Source organism: Amblyomma americanum, chromosome 1, assembly GCF_052857255.1.
Source record: "Amblyomma americanum isolate KBUSLIRL-KWMA chromosome 1, ASM5285725v1, whole genome shotgun sequence".
Taxonomy (NCBI): domain Eukaryota; kingdom Metazoa; phylum Arthropoda; class Arachnida; order Ixodida; family Ixodidae; genus Amblyomma; species Amblyomma americanum.
The window spans coordinates 162,233,136-162,250,923 of NC_135497.1; the positions used below are offsets into that span (position 1 = coordinate 162,233,136).

The window sequence follows — 17,788 nt, forward strand, 5'->3', positions numbered from 1 at the left end:
CTGAACCGAAACCATACGCAGCAAGAATTCTAGAATCGTTATTCGCTCGAGACGAATACTCCCAAGATTTCAAATACCAAACATGCGGATCAAATCAAACATTGAATACTTTACTATTTCGACCAAAAATTCGAAACTATAGAATATTCACGCAGGCCTACAGACAATCCAACTGATACCATTTAAAGCTGTCATTGCGAAATGACAATCTACCAGACAGCACAAGAATGTGAATGCAAGGGCAAGGGCATGACAACACGGCTAAGTCAGACATGGACGGGGTCCAGTCGACCCCAGTAATATAGAGCTTGGTTTGACTGATTTATCCTAAATACAGAACAATTTCTGAACCCTATAAATCTATAATGTGAATGCGCAACAGTGGCTCAGTGGTTATAGCGCTCGAGTGCTGACCCGAAAGGCGTGGGTTCGATCCCAGCCGCAGCAGTAGAATTTTCAATGGAGGCAAAACTCTAGAGCCCGTGTACTGTGCAATGTCAGCACAAGTAAAGAAGCCCAGGTGCAGAAGACAAAAGACTTTGCTTTTGTTTTCAACAGGCCCAATTTTTGCAATTTGCGAGGCATGCATTCTGTGTCGAGTGGATCATGGAACAACAACATAAAAAGACACCATTCAAATCTGCTCACGATATTTCAGTCCCTGTGTTTCTGGAGAAGAGCAATGTTTTTATATATACTTAGTTTCCGAACTGCCATTGCTGAGCAGGGCGCAACTTGTCCCTAAGTAGTGAGGGGACGCTGTGGTCGAAGATTGTGCCAATTTCGCGGTGCGAACGGTTCAGCAGGTTCAGCTTCTCGTCGTCATCTGCGTGCGTGCGGGCTGTACACACAATTCTTTTGTGCAGTGCATGCTGCTGTTTGTCAGTGTCAGCGCGTCGTGGCAGTTGCCAGAGGAGTGGTCGAGACGTTGAGACAAGGAACAACCTCGGCCGCCGCTTGTTCGTCGCTTTTGGCCACCAAGTGCACGGTGCAAATGCAAGTATCCTGTGGCGCGAGAACTCACTGATTCATCATGCGGTACGATGCACTGACGTCCATCCAGCATGCCAACTTGCTTTGTTCCTGGTTGTGCCAGTGGGTACAGGACAAAGAAAAGCGGCAGCCCCCTTTCTGGAAGCAGTTCAACAAATTTTCTGGGAGCATTAGTGATGAAACAACAGCAGGTGACTGTCGGCAGGCAACAAGGTTGAGACCACGGGGGAGCTGGCAGATGTGGTCATCACTGCCGATGTTATAGATAGCCAGGACACCAGTGGTGCTGTGACAAGGACTTGGCTGAGCCTGTGCCCAAGTGTGTCGACGTGCTCTGTTACTGTTGCAAGACTACAAAACACTGTGGCCTCACGGGTTTCGAAAGTAGCAACAAAGATGAAGAAAGAGAAAAAATTCACAGCTTGAAATTGCTTCTATTCATGGGCGGCTTCCATATAAAAATATTTTTTCATCTCAGGGTGTACGTTGTTCAATTCACCAGAAATTTTATAATGAATTCCACATTATATTAAACTCATGTTTTTTTGTAAGTTCAATACAAATTGGCTAACTTGTACATAGAAATTTCGGCAAAAAGATGTTACTAAACGCTACAGCTGTAGAAGACCCAATGTAAACAACGAAAACCTGGCGGGAGCACCAGAGGTGCTACTCTTGTACCTTCAAATGCAGTAAATGTCGAGCAAAGGGAAAGCTGCACAAGTAGGATTGTGTGAATATTTGAACGTAGTAAATATTTAACCATTAATGCAGTATTTGATTTGAGCTTCGAAATGAATAGCAATATCCAAAAATGTCGAATATTCTCGAAGTACAGTCTAGCCCAGTTATAATGAAGTGCGCGGAAATTCAGAAATCGCTTTGCTATATCCGCCGTTTCGGTATATCTGGACTATGGAAAAAAACACAAATACCGGCAAATTTGGTTATTAATGCTGAAAAAAGTCGCCCAGCGTTCCTTGAACATGGTTCGCGAGTGCGGACTTCAGGATCGCGGCCTTTGATGTCATCTAAATGCGAACCAAAGCATCAGCAGAGCTCCAAAATTCCTGAGGTACCTCCGTATAGTGTAAACCGCTGTGATGGCCGCCCCGGAGGTCACTGGCTTAGGGGCACAACAGCATCGTCGCAATCACTGTCGTAGGCGCTGTCCACTGTAGTAGCTTCCATGGCACACTCAGCAATTTCATCTGGCGTCAAGTCGTCTGTGGCAACAAGGTCATCGGCGAAAATGAAGTCCATGTGGCCCAGACCCGGATGCACATGGTCCAACCAGCTAGCGGACTCCCAGAGCTGATCCAGGCAGGCTCTCGTGGCGGCACCATCGGCTGTTGCGGCAATGTCAACCGCGGCAGCTTTGTCCCCGGCAGGCACCACGTCCACGCTGCTGCTTCAGGAGAAGCCGGCTTTCTCGAAGCAGTGGGCAATGGTCAGGCGCTTCACGTCCCACCAGGCTCCGCTTGCAAAGTAGATCGCCTTCACCACAGGGATCTTCATGTCAGCTTCGCTGTCGACAGTGCGAACATCGATAAGGAAGCGCTCGATCATTTGGCACTGGTAGTAGGCCTTAAAGATGGCAATAACCCCTTGGTCCATGGTCTGCAGCTTGGCAGTAATAGTTGGGGGCTGGAACAAAACCTCGACAGTGCTCAAGTGTGCGTTGACTTGATGCACAGTGCAGTTGTCAAGCAACATCAGCACCTTGCACTTCCTTCGGACCACCGCTTTGTCGAAGTCAGCGAGCCACTTGTCAAAAATGTCTCGCGTCACCCATGTCCTCTTGTTGCTAGCGTACGTCACTGGCATAGAGAGCACCTTGGAGAAGCCACGTGGTTTCTTGGCTTTGCCAACGACTAAAAAGTATTGCTTGTCCAAACCACCCATTTTCGCGCAGATCAGCACAATGATCCGGTTTCTGCTGGCTTTTCTTCCCACGCATTTGTCTGTTTTGGCTGCGAGAGTCCTCCATGACAACAATTGGAAGAACATATCCGTTTCATCTGAGTTGCAGATGTCTTTGTCGGAATACACAAGAATTCGATCCAATTCTTGGCAGAGATGGCATCGCGAAGCGTTTTGAAGTAGGTAGACAGTCTTAGCTTTGAACAGCACTATTACCTTCTTGTACCCATATCTCAGCATAGGGGTATGCCTCCCCTGAGCTTCTGCACTCCGTTTTTGCAACAAAAGCATTCTTATTCGCATCAGAAGAGTACTTTAAACCTGCTCTCTCCAAGAACAGGTGCACCCTGTGTGTTTGCACCGCAGCGCATGTGCATGGGAGGAAGAGAGCCCGCTGACATCTCCTCACACCTCGTGCTGGCCCATGCCAACGATGCGGCTCCATCTGGAGGAGCACAACGTGCGCTGCTCCAAGTTTGATCTACGCAACGACCCACCCCAGAAATCCTGGGTACCGCGTCCTCTGATTGGAATACGATGGTGTGCCGCATGCGACATCCCACTTTCGGCGCTTGCACACTGCCTTTGCTGACATCTTTCAACTTTCATATAACACACTACTCGGACTCCGGCAGCAGTACGAACGCGTGCTCTCATGTGCGCAGTGCATTCACGTGACCATATGACAAGCTAATGAAATTTCAGCCACTCTTGTGCACTGAACTCTGAGGGGTGTGTGACTTGCTGCTGCACAAGTCTGGAGTGTGAATTGTGCCCGCAATTTCAGCGTCCAAAACATCTTCCAGCAACCTTTTATATTTAAGATCAGCAGCATGTAACGAATCGCATGGTAAGGGCTTGAGGCTATGATGCTTAGTGCACTTTGACTTGCAGCTGTTCGAACACTGTCTAAGGCAAGTTTGTAAGAATTATTTTTGTTTCACTTTTTATTTCAGTTGCCTTAATAAATTCTGCAAACACAGTCTTTTGGCGTGCACTATTCAACTCTAATGAATTTCCTCTCTTTTTTTGCTTCTAGAGTTCCAGTCAGTCACAAACTATTCGCTTTGATTCGAAAATATTTCCTTGGCTTCAAAACTATTTGAACAGAATAACTATTAGCTTCGTATTCGCATATACCTACTCACAAGCAGCAAAGCACAAGTGCAGCTTCCACAAAAGGTGGCTTTTGGCTCATGCAGGGGGATGCCAAAACGATGTAATGTAATGAATGAAAGGAATTTGCAGCTTGCTTTGAAGACGCTGCAACTAGTTAATTATTCGAGTGGAGTAAAAACTGGTCATAACATGCATAAAACCATCATACCATTTGTGGTAGGTAGAACTGGTGGTCTGCTCACAAAGCCATCAGGAACTACAGGTGCTGTTAGGTTGCCCAGGGATGAAATGAACGTTGTTGCTGGCACTGTAGCAGCTGCACAAAGAAACAAAATTTTCAAGGCAAACCGCTTTTGTTTTGTTTTGTTTTTATTGTCAAATAGTCAAATAACACTGGCATGGTTTCAGCCCCAGAAGGGTGCCATAAGCAAAAGTAGTACCAGTCAGCAGTGGGCAGCTTCCACGGAACTAGACTGCAGGAAATCGTACAGCTACTCTAGAAAAGTAAATCTCGCATGCAGGTGATAATAGAGACTTTTAGCAGAGCAGGCCAGCGGGCAGCGGACAAGAGAGGGCGCCAGTGCGCATGCGCAGAACGCTCAGGCGGCCAGCGGGTTTGCGGCGCTGCCCGCTTGTCTGGTCTTTCCAGCAGAGAGGGCCCAGCTTGTGAGCGTCATCGAGGACTAACATGGCGGCCTCCAGTGTGAACGTTAGAGCATCGGCTTCATCGAGCACGGATGCGGCGCAAGCACGCCGCATCCATGGGAGAGACAAAAAACTCAGATATAGCGAAAAACCCGGATATAACCAAAGACACGGATATAACGAGTCTATGATGTCCTTCTCATTACTGCTTAAGTGCGATTCATGTTCGTTTCAGCGTAACTCCGCTTTTCACCAATAAGTGGGGCTGCACAGTCCTCCGCGCTACTACGCTCATTCGGGCGATTTAGACGCTGCGCTAAAACTCTTTACTCGCGCTACGTTCCGCTGGTGCTCCACTGGGGAACTACCAGTGGAGCGGAACGTAAATACACTCAGCTAAAAGTCTCTATTGCCTCTCTGCTTGTTAATTACGGAGGCGTGCCGATCAGGGAGGCCACACTCCGTGGAGCAGGCCTTCTGTGGAAGCCAAGAGGTGGCTGCACTGACACTCACGGACGCCCCTCATTGGTCTCTCCGTTGGCGCTGTGCGTCTATATCTTTAGCTAGATTGCTTGATTGCCACCTATGCACATTGCACGTCTACCCCATTGCGCGCTTTGTCACTCTGGTTGCAGTGCAGACGTTTCGTTGGCTTCATTCAAACCTCGGGCCCTGGTTGTAATTCGGGATGGTGGACAGGAACACCGTACCCATTTCCACTGTATTCAGCGGTAGAGATGATGAAAGCGGCCTGGGTGGAGGTGACAGCCACTGGCGAGCGGAACTGCTTCTGCAAGGCTGGCTTCGTCGACACAGTGTCTGATGCTGAGCCTCATGCTTTGGAAGATGACCAGCCTGGCGGTGATTTGTGGCAGCGCGTCGTCGACTCCGACATGGGGGGTCATGACATTGGTTGGAATGATTTTATTTCTGTCTGGAATGATTTTATTTCTGTCGATGACAACGCCGACACCGCGGAACCGTGCACAGACGAGAGCATCGTTTCTGAAGTGCGGGACGACAGTGACGCGGAGGAATATGATGAGGATGAAACTACGGAACCAGCACTCATTAGTGTGCCTGTAGCAAGCTACATAGAGAGAACACCAGACAACTTGTCTATGGCAAGGGCCTCGGCGATAGCACGCTTCTGCTTTAAATAAACTGGAAACCTCCCTCATCGGATCTGCACTGCAAAAACAGACATCCATCACGGACTTTATCGAAAAGAAAAATTTTGTGTTTTGATACGCAACTGTCTTTAAAGCCGTGGTCCACTTACTATGAACTTCGGGATATAACGAACAGACACAGCTTGAAGCTCATGTTCGTTATAAGCGGGCACGACTGTACAGCAAGGTTTAACTCTATATGTTTGGTTGGTTTATGAGGTCTAATGTCCCAAATTGACTCAGGGCTATAAGGGACACCGAGAGCTCCGCATAATTTCGACCAGCTGGGGTTCTTTAATGTGCGCTCACATCGCACAGTACACAGGCCTCTAGCATTTCGTTTCCACAGAAATGCGACCGCTACAGCCGGCGTCGAGAACGCGTCTTTCAGGACAGCAGCCAAGCACCATAACCACTGATCCGTCGCGGCAGTGGCTGTATATGTTTCCCGCCTTCGGCAACACAGGTAAACAGGCTTGTCTACGTGGTAATAATAAGTTACTTATGCGCATTTTTTGCCATGACTGACTTACGTGATGGCGCTGGGGCTGAAAGGTCAAGAGCACCCAAGAGGTCTAGCAGGTCACTGCTGCCACTGCCTCCGGTTGTTGGAGGACTGCTAGCTTCTAAGGCTGCCACCGCCACATCCAGCACATCACCTTCACTCTGAGCTGCTGCTGGAGGTGGGCTGGCACTTTCTGCAGGTGATGCCATGCCTCCAAGAAGATCCAGTAATGCACTCTAGAAAAGAAAAATTGTGTCAAGCCCCACTGCTTTATGAGGAATTACGAGGCACAATATCAAGGGCACAACATAGATCTGTTCAATGAAATTTTACCCGACCTTAAAATCTCGTGTTCTTTTCACTTCTTTTTACATCATGCAACCAAAACCAACCTTTTTGTCAGAACTGTAGATATCAAGCCGAAGTCAACAAATCAAACTAACTTTCAGTTTCAGCAGTTGAGTCGAAGTTAAGCTTGCGTGAGGCATGCAAGAACAAAAATATTTCAGCTGCTTCAACCGTACACACTCTGGCGCTTGAGACAGGCTGCACAAGACTGGTAATGAATTATATCGATAAAGCCGCAATTACATCGCAGTTTTCTCATGGCTCATGTGACAAACATAACTTTGACATCATTACCACCACTGAGCCATTGACATCGAAGCAACACAGAAGAAAAAAATTCAACTATAAATTATTTTCAGCACATGACCAAATTCCTTCCAGTAATCCATGCATACTAATTAGGAATGTGCCAGTATTCGAAAATTCCTGAATACTGGCCAACGATTGTATACCGTGCAGACTTTCATAAATTCGACTGTGGCAAAGCCACAATATGTGAGCAAATTATCCAACAATCAAGTTTACAGTTCCAGGAAAAGGACACAAAGGTTCTGTTCCCTTCCTTCAGCCCCCATTTATCTTGTGGACCGATTGCATTCCAAAGCCGCTAGGCTTGACCTCGTGAGAAATTCACCAAGTGGGCTTTTCCACATATCACATGCGCCGCGAACAAGATGGCCGACATCCTGCTTCGTACAATTGCAATGCGAAAGTGCGTTTTTTTTTTTTTTTGCCCATCCATAATATGTTACATACTTAAAGGGACAGTGAGAACTATATCAAAATTTTTTGGTTAGCAAAATCTGATAGTTCGGCATTTCATGGCTTTGTTGCCGCTTGTCCGGGAGCAAAAGATGCATTTATTTCAAAGAAATTTGGATTCGAAGTTGAAAAAGTTTTTCCCGCCGCTCCGATTCAAACTCGGGGAACTCTTACAACGTCATAGGACGGAGTGACGTGAAACGTGACGTAAACGCAGACTCCGTGATTTCTGGCAGCTAGCGGTGTGGTCTAGCAGCAGCCCAAATGAAAGCTACCGCCACCGCACATTGAAGGCATCTATCGGGGGTGGCTACCATCGATTCCTTTACGTTTGCACTGGCGTCTTGCCAGCGTTACGATGGTTCCCGTTCCCGAACCCGACGACGTAGTTCTCGCGAGAACTCCGGCCTGCATTTCAGCGGCTTCAGCCCCACAGAGCGTGCAATGCTTTTGCGGGAGCACGGTTAGGTTAGGCACCGGCGAGCTGTTTCCCTCTTCCGCCGTGAGCAGCCTTTGCTAAATAAATATCATAAACCCAGTACGAGGAGTCGCAAGGGCAAGGACAAGGTCGGCGCTTCGCGCCCATCAGAGGCAGCCCGGGGCTTTGAGGACAATGGATTGTGATTCCTCGAACGTGCTGTTGCACGGTGCAGCAGGCAGCGTCGAGGGGGTTTCCTGCGGTTGCAAGGGCCAGGTAATTTATTTTTTTGCCACTAAAAACGGATGGGTGCTAAGGGCGCTCGCGTTTAAAGTTGGTGGCTTGAAAGGAAAGCTGACGCACGACGCTTCAACGGGTTCGGCGTGTTTCCGGAGGTACGGGGTCCACTGGATTGGGCTCACTCGCCCACTTGCATGAACCTTCAGATGTGTACTGTGAATGGATTAAATTAGCCGAGAGCTAGAATACAACAGCTCTGCTCAACTGCCAAAGCTATTGAATGGAGCCGTAAACAAACGAGTTGGAGGAGAGCAGAGTCACGGTCTCTGCAGGTTCCAAATCTCTTTTTCTTAATTGCCTTGTATCTTGTCTCCCGTCCCTAATAAACGATTTCCATTAAGTAGTTTGAAGTTGACTGGCACAGCCGGGAACATTTCGCTGGGCGAGCGTACAATGACACAAGTGTTCTTTATACTGCTAACTGCCTTGTACGATCACCGACCATCGTGCCATCATAGTTTTTCATCGACCGTGGCGATCATCTGACCAGGCTCGTTCAAAGGTTAACTAGCACTTGAAGCGGCACTTGGAGTTCCTCTGCTGTTCGGTGCTTGTAAATCGAGGCGCGTCAAAAACAAAATCACGGGGCATGCAAAGCTCAAAGACGCGAAGCGCCATAACAAATCGAAACTCTCCTGGCCGCCTGTGGCGCCGCCAAGCATCGGTTTTCTTTGCTTCCAACATTCAGGTTGTCTTTTGTCTGTCTTCCTTGTGTGATAAAAGTGCACTATCGGTCTCAAAACAAAAACTACTTCAATATTGAACCGCGCAACCTTCCTTTGTCAGCCTCAGAGATTCGTGGCATCCATGTAGGAAGGAAAACTCCTCCACAGTGGCGTCTCTTGTCCTATGACGTCATCACGTTTGTAGTTGCGAGATTGGCCTGTGGCGGCGATACCTGTATTTTGGTTCTTGCTATTTTCTACCTTACAAGAGCTTTGTCTTCAGTAAGAATGGCGTTTTTGTGATCAGGAGCTGGTATTCTATCGATACAAGCCAACTTCAATTTCTCCTCAGTGTCCCTTTAATGCCTACACTTATGGCATTCGTGCTGTCGCCTTCATAACTCTCTCAGCATGACTTCCGGCATCTCATTTTGGCCACCTACAAATCCTGCTTGTGGAATTTCGCGTGAGGTTCCTAAGGGGCAAGTCGAGGTTTCGCAACAGGGCAAGCAACCGAGTAAAAATCCCGCCTATTGCATGATGCATTGCAACCCGTGCACCTCTTAAGCAGGCGTAACAGCAGGTGTGACAACGTTTGAAGGGCCCCTGTCGCTAGGCTAAAAAATAGCTGGGCCACGTAGTTACACTTTCCGAGCTTCGCCGCTCGCTCGCGGCAACTGCAGCTGTTGGCTCACGCATTCGCTGGTAGCCCAATGCTAGCTCTGCACCGCTTTCGGACACTGACCAGCGCGTCACTGTTCATTTGTTTTTCTTTAGAAGCAGTTCAATGTCGATGTGCGTTCCCCCTCACTTGCGTTTGTGTTGTTCTTCCAGCACGCCGAAACAGGGCGCTTGACATGAGCTTACAGGTGTTGCGCGAAGGAGCCACTTCATAATGCTTTACCGCAATATCGTCGGTTTATTTTCAAGGCCCGCGGGGCAGCTTATAATTGGTTTTTGGATAATTACGGCATTTCTTCCATTCCCTTGAACTCCGAATGAATGAGGGTTTACTGGCCGTACTCTATTTTTTTGTTGCCAGTCTTGTCATTCTATGGATTTCGTTTTGCATGACCACATTACAGGCTGGATACTGTTATGCTGTCTAATCAAGTAGTATACAAGGTAAGTTGTTGGGCGAGTTGGTTACGATATTCCATGACTACAGCGCAACAAATGGGACATTGAAGAAGGACACAGGCAGAGGCACAACAGAGCGCAACGAAGCAACACAGCGCTGTGTTGTGTCCCTGCCTGTGTCCTTCTATGTCTCGTTCATTGCAATGTAGTCATGGCAGCAGTATACATTTCTATGCACATCATATTTTTTTATACAGTTTTGAGGCAGTCTACTTTTGTTTATTTCAGTTGCAAAGACCATACACTATTTAAAAAAAAATAAGGGCAACAAGGTTTCTTTGGTTATCTTTTCTGGGTTTTTTTTTTTGTACTGAACAGATATTCGATTCTATATTCGAAGCATTTTTTCTTCAAATTCGTATTTGATCCGTATTTGAAAATTCCAATATTCGCAAACCCCTAATAATAATGTCTTACATGCCATTCCAAAGAAGAAAATATGCAACAAAAAATTTTGAATCTCTACTCATTTAACAATTCACCTAAAGAATTAACACTAAACAAAAGAGCAGCAAGGTTGTTATTAAATGATATTATGACACCACTTTAGCCACTTGTCTCAATAATCATGAATTCAAGATTTGCACAAGTGTATGAAGTCAGGTGCACTAGTGTGTGTAGTCATTACAGGACAGCACAATGGATAAGACTACAGGCAGAGGCGCAACACAGTTTCTGTAAGAAAACAGATATTAATGATCGGGAAGATGTATGATGTAAACAATTTTAGGGCTGTCATGTAAAAACCACAAGGCTACATACTTTTAACTGCATCTATTGTTCTTGTCAAGAACAGACTTCTTTACGCACAAGCCATGAAATATTTATGATCATTATGTCAAACTAGGAGGTCAGGGCATCACAGGCACTGAAGTACCAACATGAGCATGCAAGGAAAATGAGCTACAGGTAAATATGTCACCTACAAGAGAACAACTAGAATTATCCAGTTCAGCACACTTTCACTGCCATGACAGAAGCAGTACAGTCTTTCCGGATGTACAAATGCCCTAGTGAGGCAGTCAATAAGTTCAAGTTCTAGATTAGGATGAAATCTGTAACTAAAACAATGGCTTTGCTCAAATATAGCAGCCAACCAATTTCAGACTCATATAACCTTGAGTGATATTTCGGACTTTGCTGGGGAACTGCCTTGCCAACCAATTTCAGACTCATATAACCTTGAGTGATATTTCGAACTTTGCTTCATAGGAACATGTACCATCCATTGCAACTGCAGAGTCTACCGTGCCGTTCATCAAAACAGCGCAGTGGACTGTAAACCTCTGGTTTGGTTTTATGGGGTTTTAACGTCCCAAAGCGACCCACGCTATGAGGAACGCCATAGCAGAGGGCTCCAGATAATTTCGACCACCTGGAGTTCTGCAATGTGCGCTGACATTGTATAGTACACGGGCCTCCAGCGTTTCGTCTCCATCAAAATGCGACCGCTGCGGCCAGGATCGAACCAGAGTCTTTCGGGTCAGCAGCCGAGCACCATAACCACTGAGCCACCACAGCAGCTGGACTGTAAACTTTTGCAATAAATGATACATATTCATGACCAATTTTTCAGACTAAAGAAGTTGCGAATGGGCATGAATCCCGCAGTCAAGCTGCCTTTTTGCTGCCAACGAATGTGTCATTCTGGATTTAATGACCAGATGTATTGGTTTGGACAAGCAGGGCAATTTTTTTTAGACCTGTTCACTATGGTCCCATGCAGTGATGGCAGTGCAAGAAATAGCCTACATAGATAAGTGCATGATCAAGCTGATTGCACTACAGCAGAAGCATTCACTGCGGCCTCAGACGTTGACGCCACCGATGGAATGGGGAGTGATGATGTCAGGAGGGGGGGATACTGGAGCCTCTCGCTACCCACGTGTTACCGCTCCCAGTCTGCCCAACTATCGAGAGCGGACTCACTTTGCTTTACACAGCATCCGTTCACCAAAATTGCACAGGGTACATACAGGGCCCTTCGTTTTCAGGTAAAACCCAATTTTACCCGATTCTTGCACCCAAAGCAGATTTCTTGCCTGAAAAATAAGCCTTTTAGAAAGCTGAAGACATTGCAGAGAAATTAGCAGACATCTTGTTCGTACATCCAGAGGAGTGTTTTCAGTACAATCATTTTAAACTTCTTTAATAATTTCTAATTACGATGCTGCTTATTTCAGGTTAAGTTTGAAGAGTACGGTTTGGTAACGAGAAGCAAACCATAGGCACTGACCATACGTCACATTGGCATCACTGGCATTTGATGTTGTGACGCGGCTGTGTGAGAACTACCTGGATCAGGAATGCTTAATTTTTTTGGACAACTTTTACACTTCAACATCTTTGTTTATCCATCTACTCGAATTCAAGACACTAGCTTGCGGAACAACGTAAAAAGATCAGTTTTCTCAGTGAACTAAAGGACACAAGATGCGAAAAAAAAACAAAACAAGAAGAGATGTTTGGAGCCTGCGGGACAAAATGTGTTGTATCTGCAATGGAAGGATAAGCGGGTTTTCCACATGATGTCGACAGCCCACACAGCAAACAACTATGTTCTTGCGAAACGAAGAAAAAAAGTTGAGAACAAATGGACCGAACTCTCAATCAGAAAGCTGCAACTCACAGATGACTACAATCTGGGCATGTTGGGAGTCGACAAGACTAGCTCGTCGGTGACTACGTCCTCATGAACTGCGTGCGCTGGTGGAAGACCCTGTTCTTCCATTGTATAGACATCGCTGTACTCAACAATTTTATACTGTTTGAAGAGCACTGCCGACAGCATCCAGAGGTGGCAGAATTGTCAAGAATTTCACGCTTCGACCAGTTCACCTTCAGGCTAGAACTGATTGAGCAGCTGCTGGGATTTGATGAGCGACATTCTGTAGACCCCGCAGTTCCTCCGGTTGTTCCACCAGGTGGTGCACCCCAAGGTCTTCAGCACGAGCCAAAAAAATGGAGCGTTATAGGAACTGTAAGCTGTGCTCCGAAAAAGTTGAACAAAAGTTGAAGAAAAGTTTAACAAAAAACAAAATGTCTTCTGCGAGACCTGTGCTACCAATTTGTGTTTCACTACATCGAGAAACTGTTTTGCCCATTGGTATGATACACACCATGCCTAAAGTTTTTTTTTTTTTTTTTTGCCCATCAATAAGTTCTGGACATAAAAAGCTGCAATTTTGTGAAACATTGTACAGATGGGTCCTCAACAAAGTGTATATACTGAAAATTTTTTATATTTTGTGTGTATGAAGAAATGTTATGTTTTTGTATATTTTGTCCAGTGTTGTTGAAAATTTTTGTGTAAATTTTTTTCTATTTTTTTTCCGATAAACATGTTCATTGAGCCTAATACCACTGAAAAGAGAATTTCTTCCTCTCAACAATGATACTATTTACTTGAGTATGAAGCAAGTTCCGTTAAAGGAACAAAAATATTTCCTATACCACCCAAAAACCACTACTTTTCCCATGGGCAGGGAAGTGTTAAAAGGGACACCCATAATGCTGAAAGTAATTTTTGATGATGAAGGTAGTGAGTTATTTTGAGCTTACCAGAAATAACAGAACTCTAATTCAAGATGAAAAGTTGAAAAGTGCTCTAGCTACCTTATTGGCCCCCACAACAACGTGGCCCAAGCTTAGAAGCACACCAATGAGCACATGAAAATCGCCAGCAAGCATTTCACAATGTCTATGATGTTCTCAGCATTACAATATAATACTCTGGTGCAACATTTTACTCTTCTAACCAAGCCATTTGCAATTCTAAAGGTATTAGAATATGTGTTAATGGGATTGATACACCTAAAGTGCATCCTATCATAAAAGTTCCACTGAAATCAGTACATCAATGCAGTCAGTACGGAAGGCCAATTTTCTTGTGAGGGCATGATTTCTTGTAAACAAGGTTTAGGAGGCACAGGGTGGTGCACAGAAGAGGGAAATGAAATAGCATTTATGACCACCATGTACTTGTGCACTTGGGTGCAAAAACAGATTATCTGCTCCCCTTTAAGCAAAAATGTTAAAAGGAAGGCAAGAAGCAAGCCCTAACCGACTCAGCAGGTGGAGCACCAGTGCTTGTGGGGGGTGGACTTCGAGGGTCGCTGAGAGCCTGGTCATCAAGCAGGATCTCCTCCTCTCGAGCCAGGCCATTATCCAGCCCTCCTGAGCTTCCCAGGGATCGGCTTTCCATTGGGGGCATGCGTTCCAGTAGGCTACCCCTGTACAAGCATGGTGTCTTTACACAAAGCTCTTTAGCTGACAGCCAAAAAACACAACTGAACACTTTAGCACACCACTGCTCCCACTGCTACATATGAAACAAATTAAGCACACACATATGCTATAGCACAAGTGCACGTGAAGTTCGTGCTCAGGGACAGCAAACATAACAGTAAGGCACAAATGGTGCAGCAACAAAATAAAGGTAAACATCTGTGGTAGGAATTTGCCTGGTTAAGTAAAACTTAATAGGAAGAAAAATAGTAAATCTGGCTGCGCTCTTGACGTGAGTCTTATATTTATTCGAACCCTTTTTCAGGGATGATAAATGGGTCTTGGGAGTAGCAACTGCTACATGTGGCGATCGGTTGTGACATTGTCATGTGACAAGCCATGAGTGTACGCAGTCAGCGCCACCCAAGGTGACCTGTTGACAGTTTCACCCTTTTATAATAATGCCACTCCAACCAGTAAAACTCTATACAATATTAGTGTCTTTACTATATCAGCTGCTGGTGGTGCCATGGCTCAGAGTATCATGTCTAGTAATTTGACTACTTAATAAACAAAACAATGCGGGTCTAGAAAAACTTTTATAAAAACCTTTCATCGTGCTATAAACATCTCATTAAGTGCTAATGATTTATTTTCAGTCTCATATTTTATGTTACCACATAGTCTTGTAGATGCAATACTGTACTGTGTTTGCATGAATAAAGCAAGGCCATAAATATAATAAGAGAAGGGAGTTTTGAGTCCGTACGAAAATGAAAGCTTTGCGTGAACACGTCGTCGTCCTCCTTGAACTCAGCCTTATTTAAAATGCATTAGTTAAGAAGTGCACACGACACTATAGGTCGCCGAACTCACTGATGAGTCGACTCACTCGGGCTCATTTCAGATCATGATCCGAGTCGTGAGTGAGTCTGGACTCACACTTAGATCATGATTTGAGCCCTGTGTGAGCCTAGACACATGTTCAGATTATGATCCGATTCGTGAGCACAGGCTCACATTCAGATCACGATGTGAGTAGTGAGTACGGGCTCACATTCAGGTCATGATCTAAGTCGCGGTGAGAGTGGGCACCACATTCATATCGTGATCTCAGCCCTATTGAGTCAGGTACATTGTGGGCCTATCAAATCAAAACCGTATTTACACGACTGTAGGTTGACCTATTTTTTTAAATTTAAAAATCTGAAGTGGGGGGGTCGACTTAGAACCGAAACGAAAACACCGCACTATAAGTAAAGGCGAGACAAATGAGATATCGGGAATGCTACAGCATAGTTGCATTTTTGCTGCGCAGCTCCGTCGCATCACTCTTGGCACTGGCCGTGAGCAGCTGCTATGTCAACGCGCAGAACTGGCATACCCTCCCCACGCACGCTGGCGGTGGCGGCTATCGATAAGCAGCAAACCGGCACCCCACATGTGGCTGCTGACTGCGGTTGCTGATAAGCGGCGGCGGCCCAATAACACAATCGCGTCCTACGGGAAGCTCAAGTGTCCAACAAGTTTTCTTTTTGCTTTCAAATGCACGCTCGGCACTCAAGGAAGCGTTGATAGTTGATGGAAGGGCTACTGTTCCAATCGAGGTGGCACCCCCACTTGGAACGGCAGCGGTGACGGGGAGTGTCGGTAGTCGACGGAAGAGCCAACACTATTCACGCGTAGTCTCTCTGCTGGCCGACTACTGCCAGTTGCTTTTCACAAGTTTTTAATGTAGTGCTTTGTCAGTCATCATTTGTGCTCCAGGTCCGGCAAACGACTGGCGCTCGTTCACGGCTACATTCAAGATGGCTGCCATTTTTTACGCCGAAGAAACGAACAGCCGGGCACTGGGCCGCAAGTTCGACACTCACAACGGGTGATACAGGTGTGGCAGCTGCAGAGAGGAAAAAATTTTCAGCTGTTCTATGCGATGTCGTGATGTGGCTGTTTGCGAAGTTCGGGATTTCGTTGGACGACAACGTTAGAACGACGTGCTGTGGGACCGCAGCAGCGATCACGACGGTAGCGCTAGTGAGGATGATCGCGCAAGTGTGCACGAGTAGTCCAGTGATTAACACATTTTCGTTTTGGAATGTGCCCAAGGGCACGCCTGCACGCGGCTGGCGATAAAAGGCGGCCACTGGATAATGCTTTTACATTCAACTATTCAAGGCGAAGCTTAAACAACCTCGGAATTTTTTTGTTTTTTTTCGGAAACGTGATTTGGGGGGTCGGCTTACAATCGTGTAAATACGGTGAGTCCATAATGTGAGGTTGAACAATCCCACGATCCCAAATAAATCCATGATGTTGACTGGGCATGAGTTTGTAACGTTCATAAACTTGAGTTTTGCTGTGCACTCGTAACACTGCATATGCTTTTGGTCGAGATGATGATGTAGCGCAATTTCACTATTTCGCGGTATTTAATTATTACGGCTGCTGCACTCTGTTACATTACTAAAAGACGAGAAAAGTGGATTAGCCAGTGTGCTTCCTCGTCTCATTGGATATTAGCTATGGCTTGCTGCACCGTCGTTGTTCTAGTTCTTCCTTTGCTATTTTTAATTGGTTGCAGAATACATGCAGTGGCCTTAGATCTTTACGTACTGCGAGCAGCAGCTAGAGGCCACTAGGCCTCTGAGCAAGGCCTGGCTACTGGCTAGCTGCAGTCAAGAGCTCATCGCATCCCCGTGTTTTTAACACCTTTTTTGGCATTTTAGGCACGTAACTTGGGCTGTTCGGCATGAAAACGATTCAGCTGTCCGATGTGTGAATTTATAGGAGTCCTGAGTAAAGATGGGCCTGGGTGAGTCATGAGTTGAAATATGCAAGTGAGCCAGAATGAGTGAGCGCATATGAGTGGTGTGTCAAAAGAAGTGAGTCCAGGTGAGTCGCGAGTCGAAATGAATGAGCCCGAATGAGTCGAAATGAGTGAGTCCAGGTGAGTCATGAGTCCAGATAAGTCGCGAGTTGAAATGGGTGAGTGAGCCTAGATGAGTCGTGAGTGAGACGTGAGGCGCTATGGGTGGCTGACCCCGGATGACTGGTGAGTCTGAGTGAGCCCAAGTGAGTTGCGAGCCTAAATGAGTTCGAGCTCATGAGTTTGATTCAGCACAGGCCTCTGAGAGTGTGAGTTTGAGTGAGCCGGTAGGTTGATCAAACTTTTGTGAGCGAGCCTGAGTGTGCATTCGTGATTTTGCCGAGGTATGCCCGGCACGAACGGCAAAACCCCTACGCACTGCCACCGCGCCTCTGCTTCTTCCCACTGCTGCTTTGTGCTTTGCACTGCCCGGCACTGTGACCATCCGCCCTCCCTTTTCCCTCCCCTGCTCCTCACAGTTCTTCTACTGCCTTCCTTTCCTTAGCGGCCCACACCACCTTCTTTCCATGTTCATAGCCACCTTTTCTGTTTGTTTTTTTCCATGTGCACCACACGCTTTGCCTTACTACAATGCCAAGACATTAAAAAATATTTGTTTCTCCTTGCAACAATCATGTCTGGTGGCTAAGCCATATCAAAAGTGCACTGTTTTACTGTCTTCGGTGTTTATTTGTGTTCGGCTCC

General features: G+C 46.2%; 1 protein-coding gene across 20 annotated transcripts in view; it reads right to left on the reverse strand.

The window, feature by feature from the left end:
• The window catches only part of AP-1gamma (adaptor protein complex 1, gamma subunit), a 141,466-nt gene that overhangs the window by 44,439 nt on the left and 79,239 nt on the right, over positions 1-17,788 (reverse strand). For all 20 annotated transcript variants that reach the window (XM_077647541.1, XM_077647549.1, XM_077647556.1 and 17 more), the window contains 3 exons: positions 14,054-14,222; positions 6,386-6,593; positions 4,244-4,351 (listed from right to left, as the gene is read on the reverse strand). In XM_077647541.1, the coding sequence (XP_077503667.1) occupies positions 4,244-4,351; positions 6,386-6,593; positions 14,054-14,222 (485 nt within the window). The remainder of the gene's footprint in view (positions 1-4,243; positions 4,352-6,385; positions 6,594-14,053; positions 14,223-17,788) is intronic.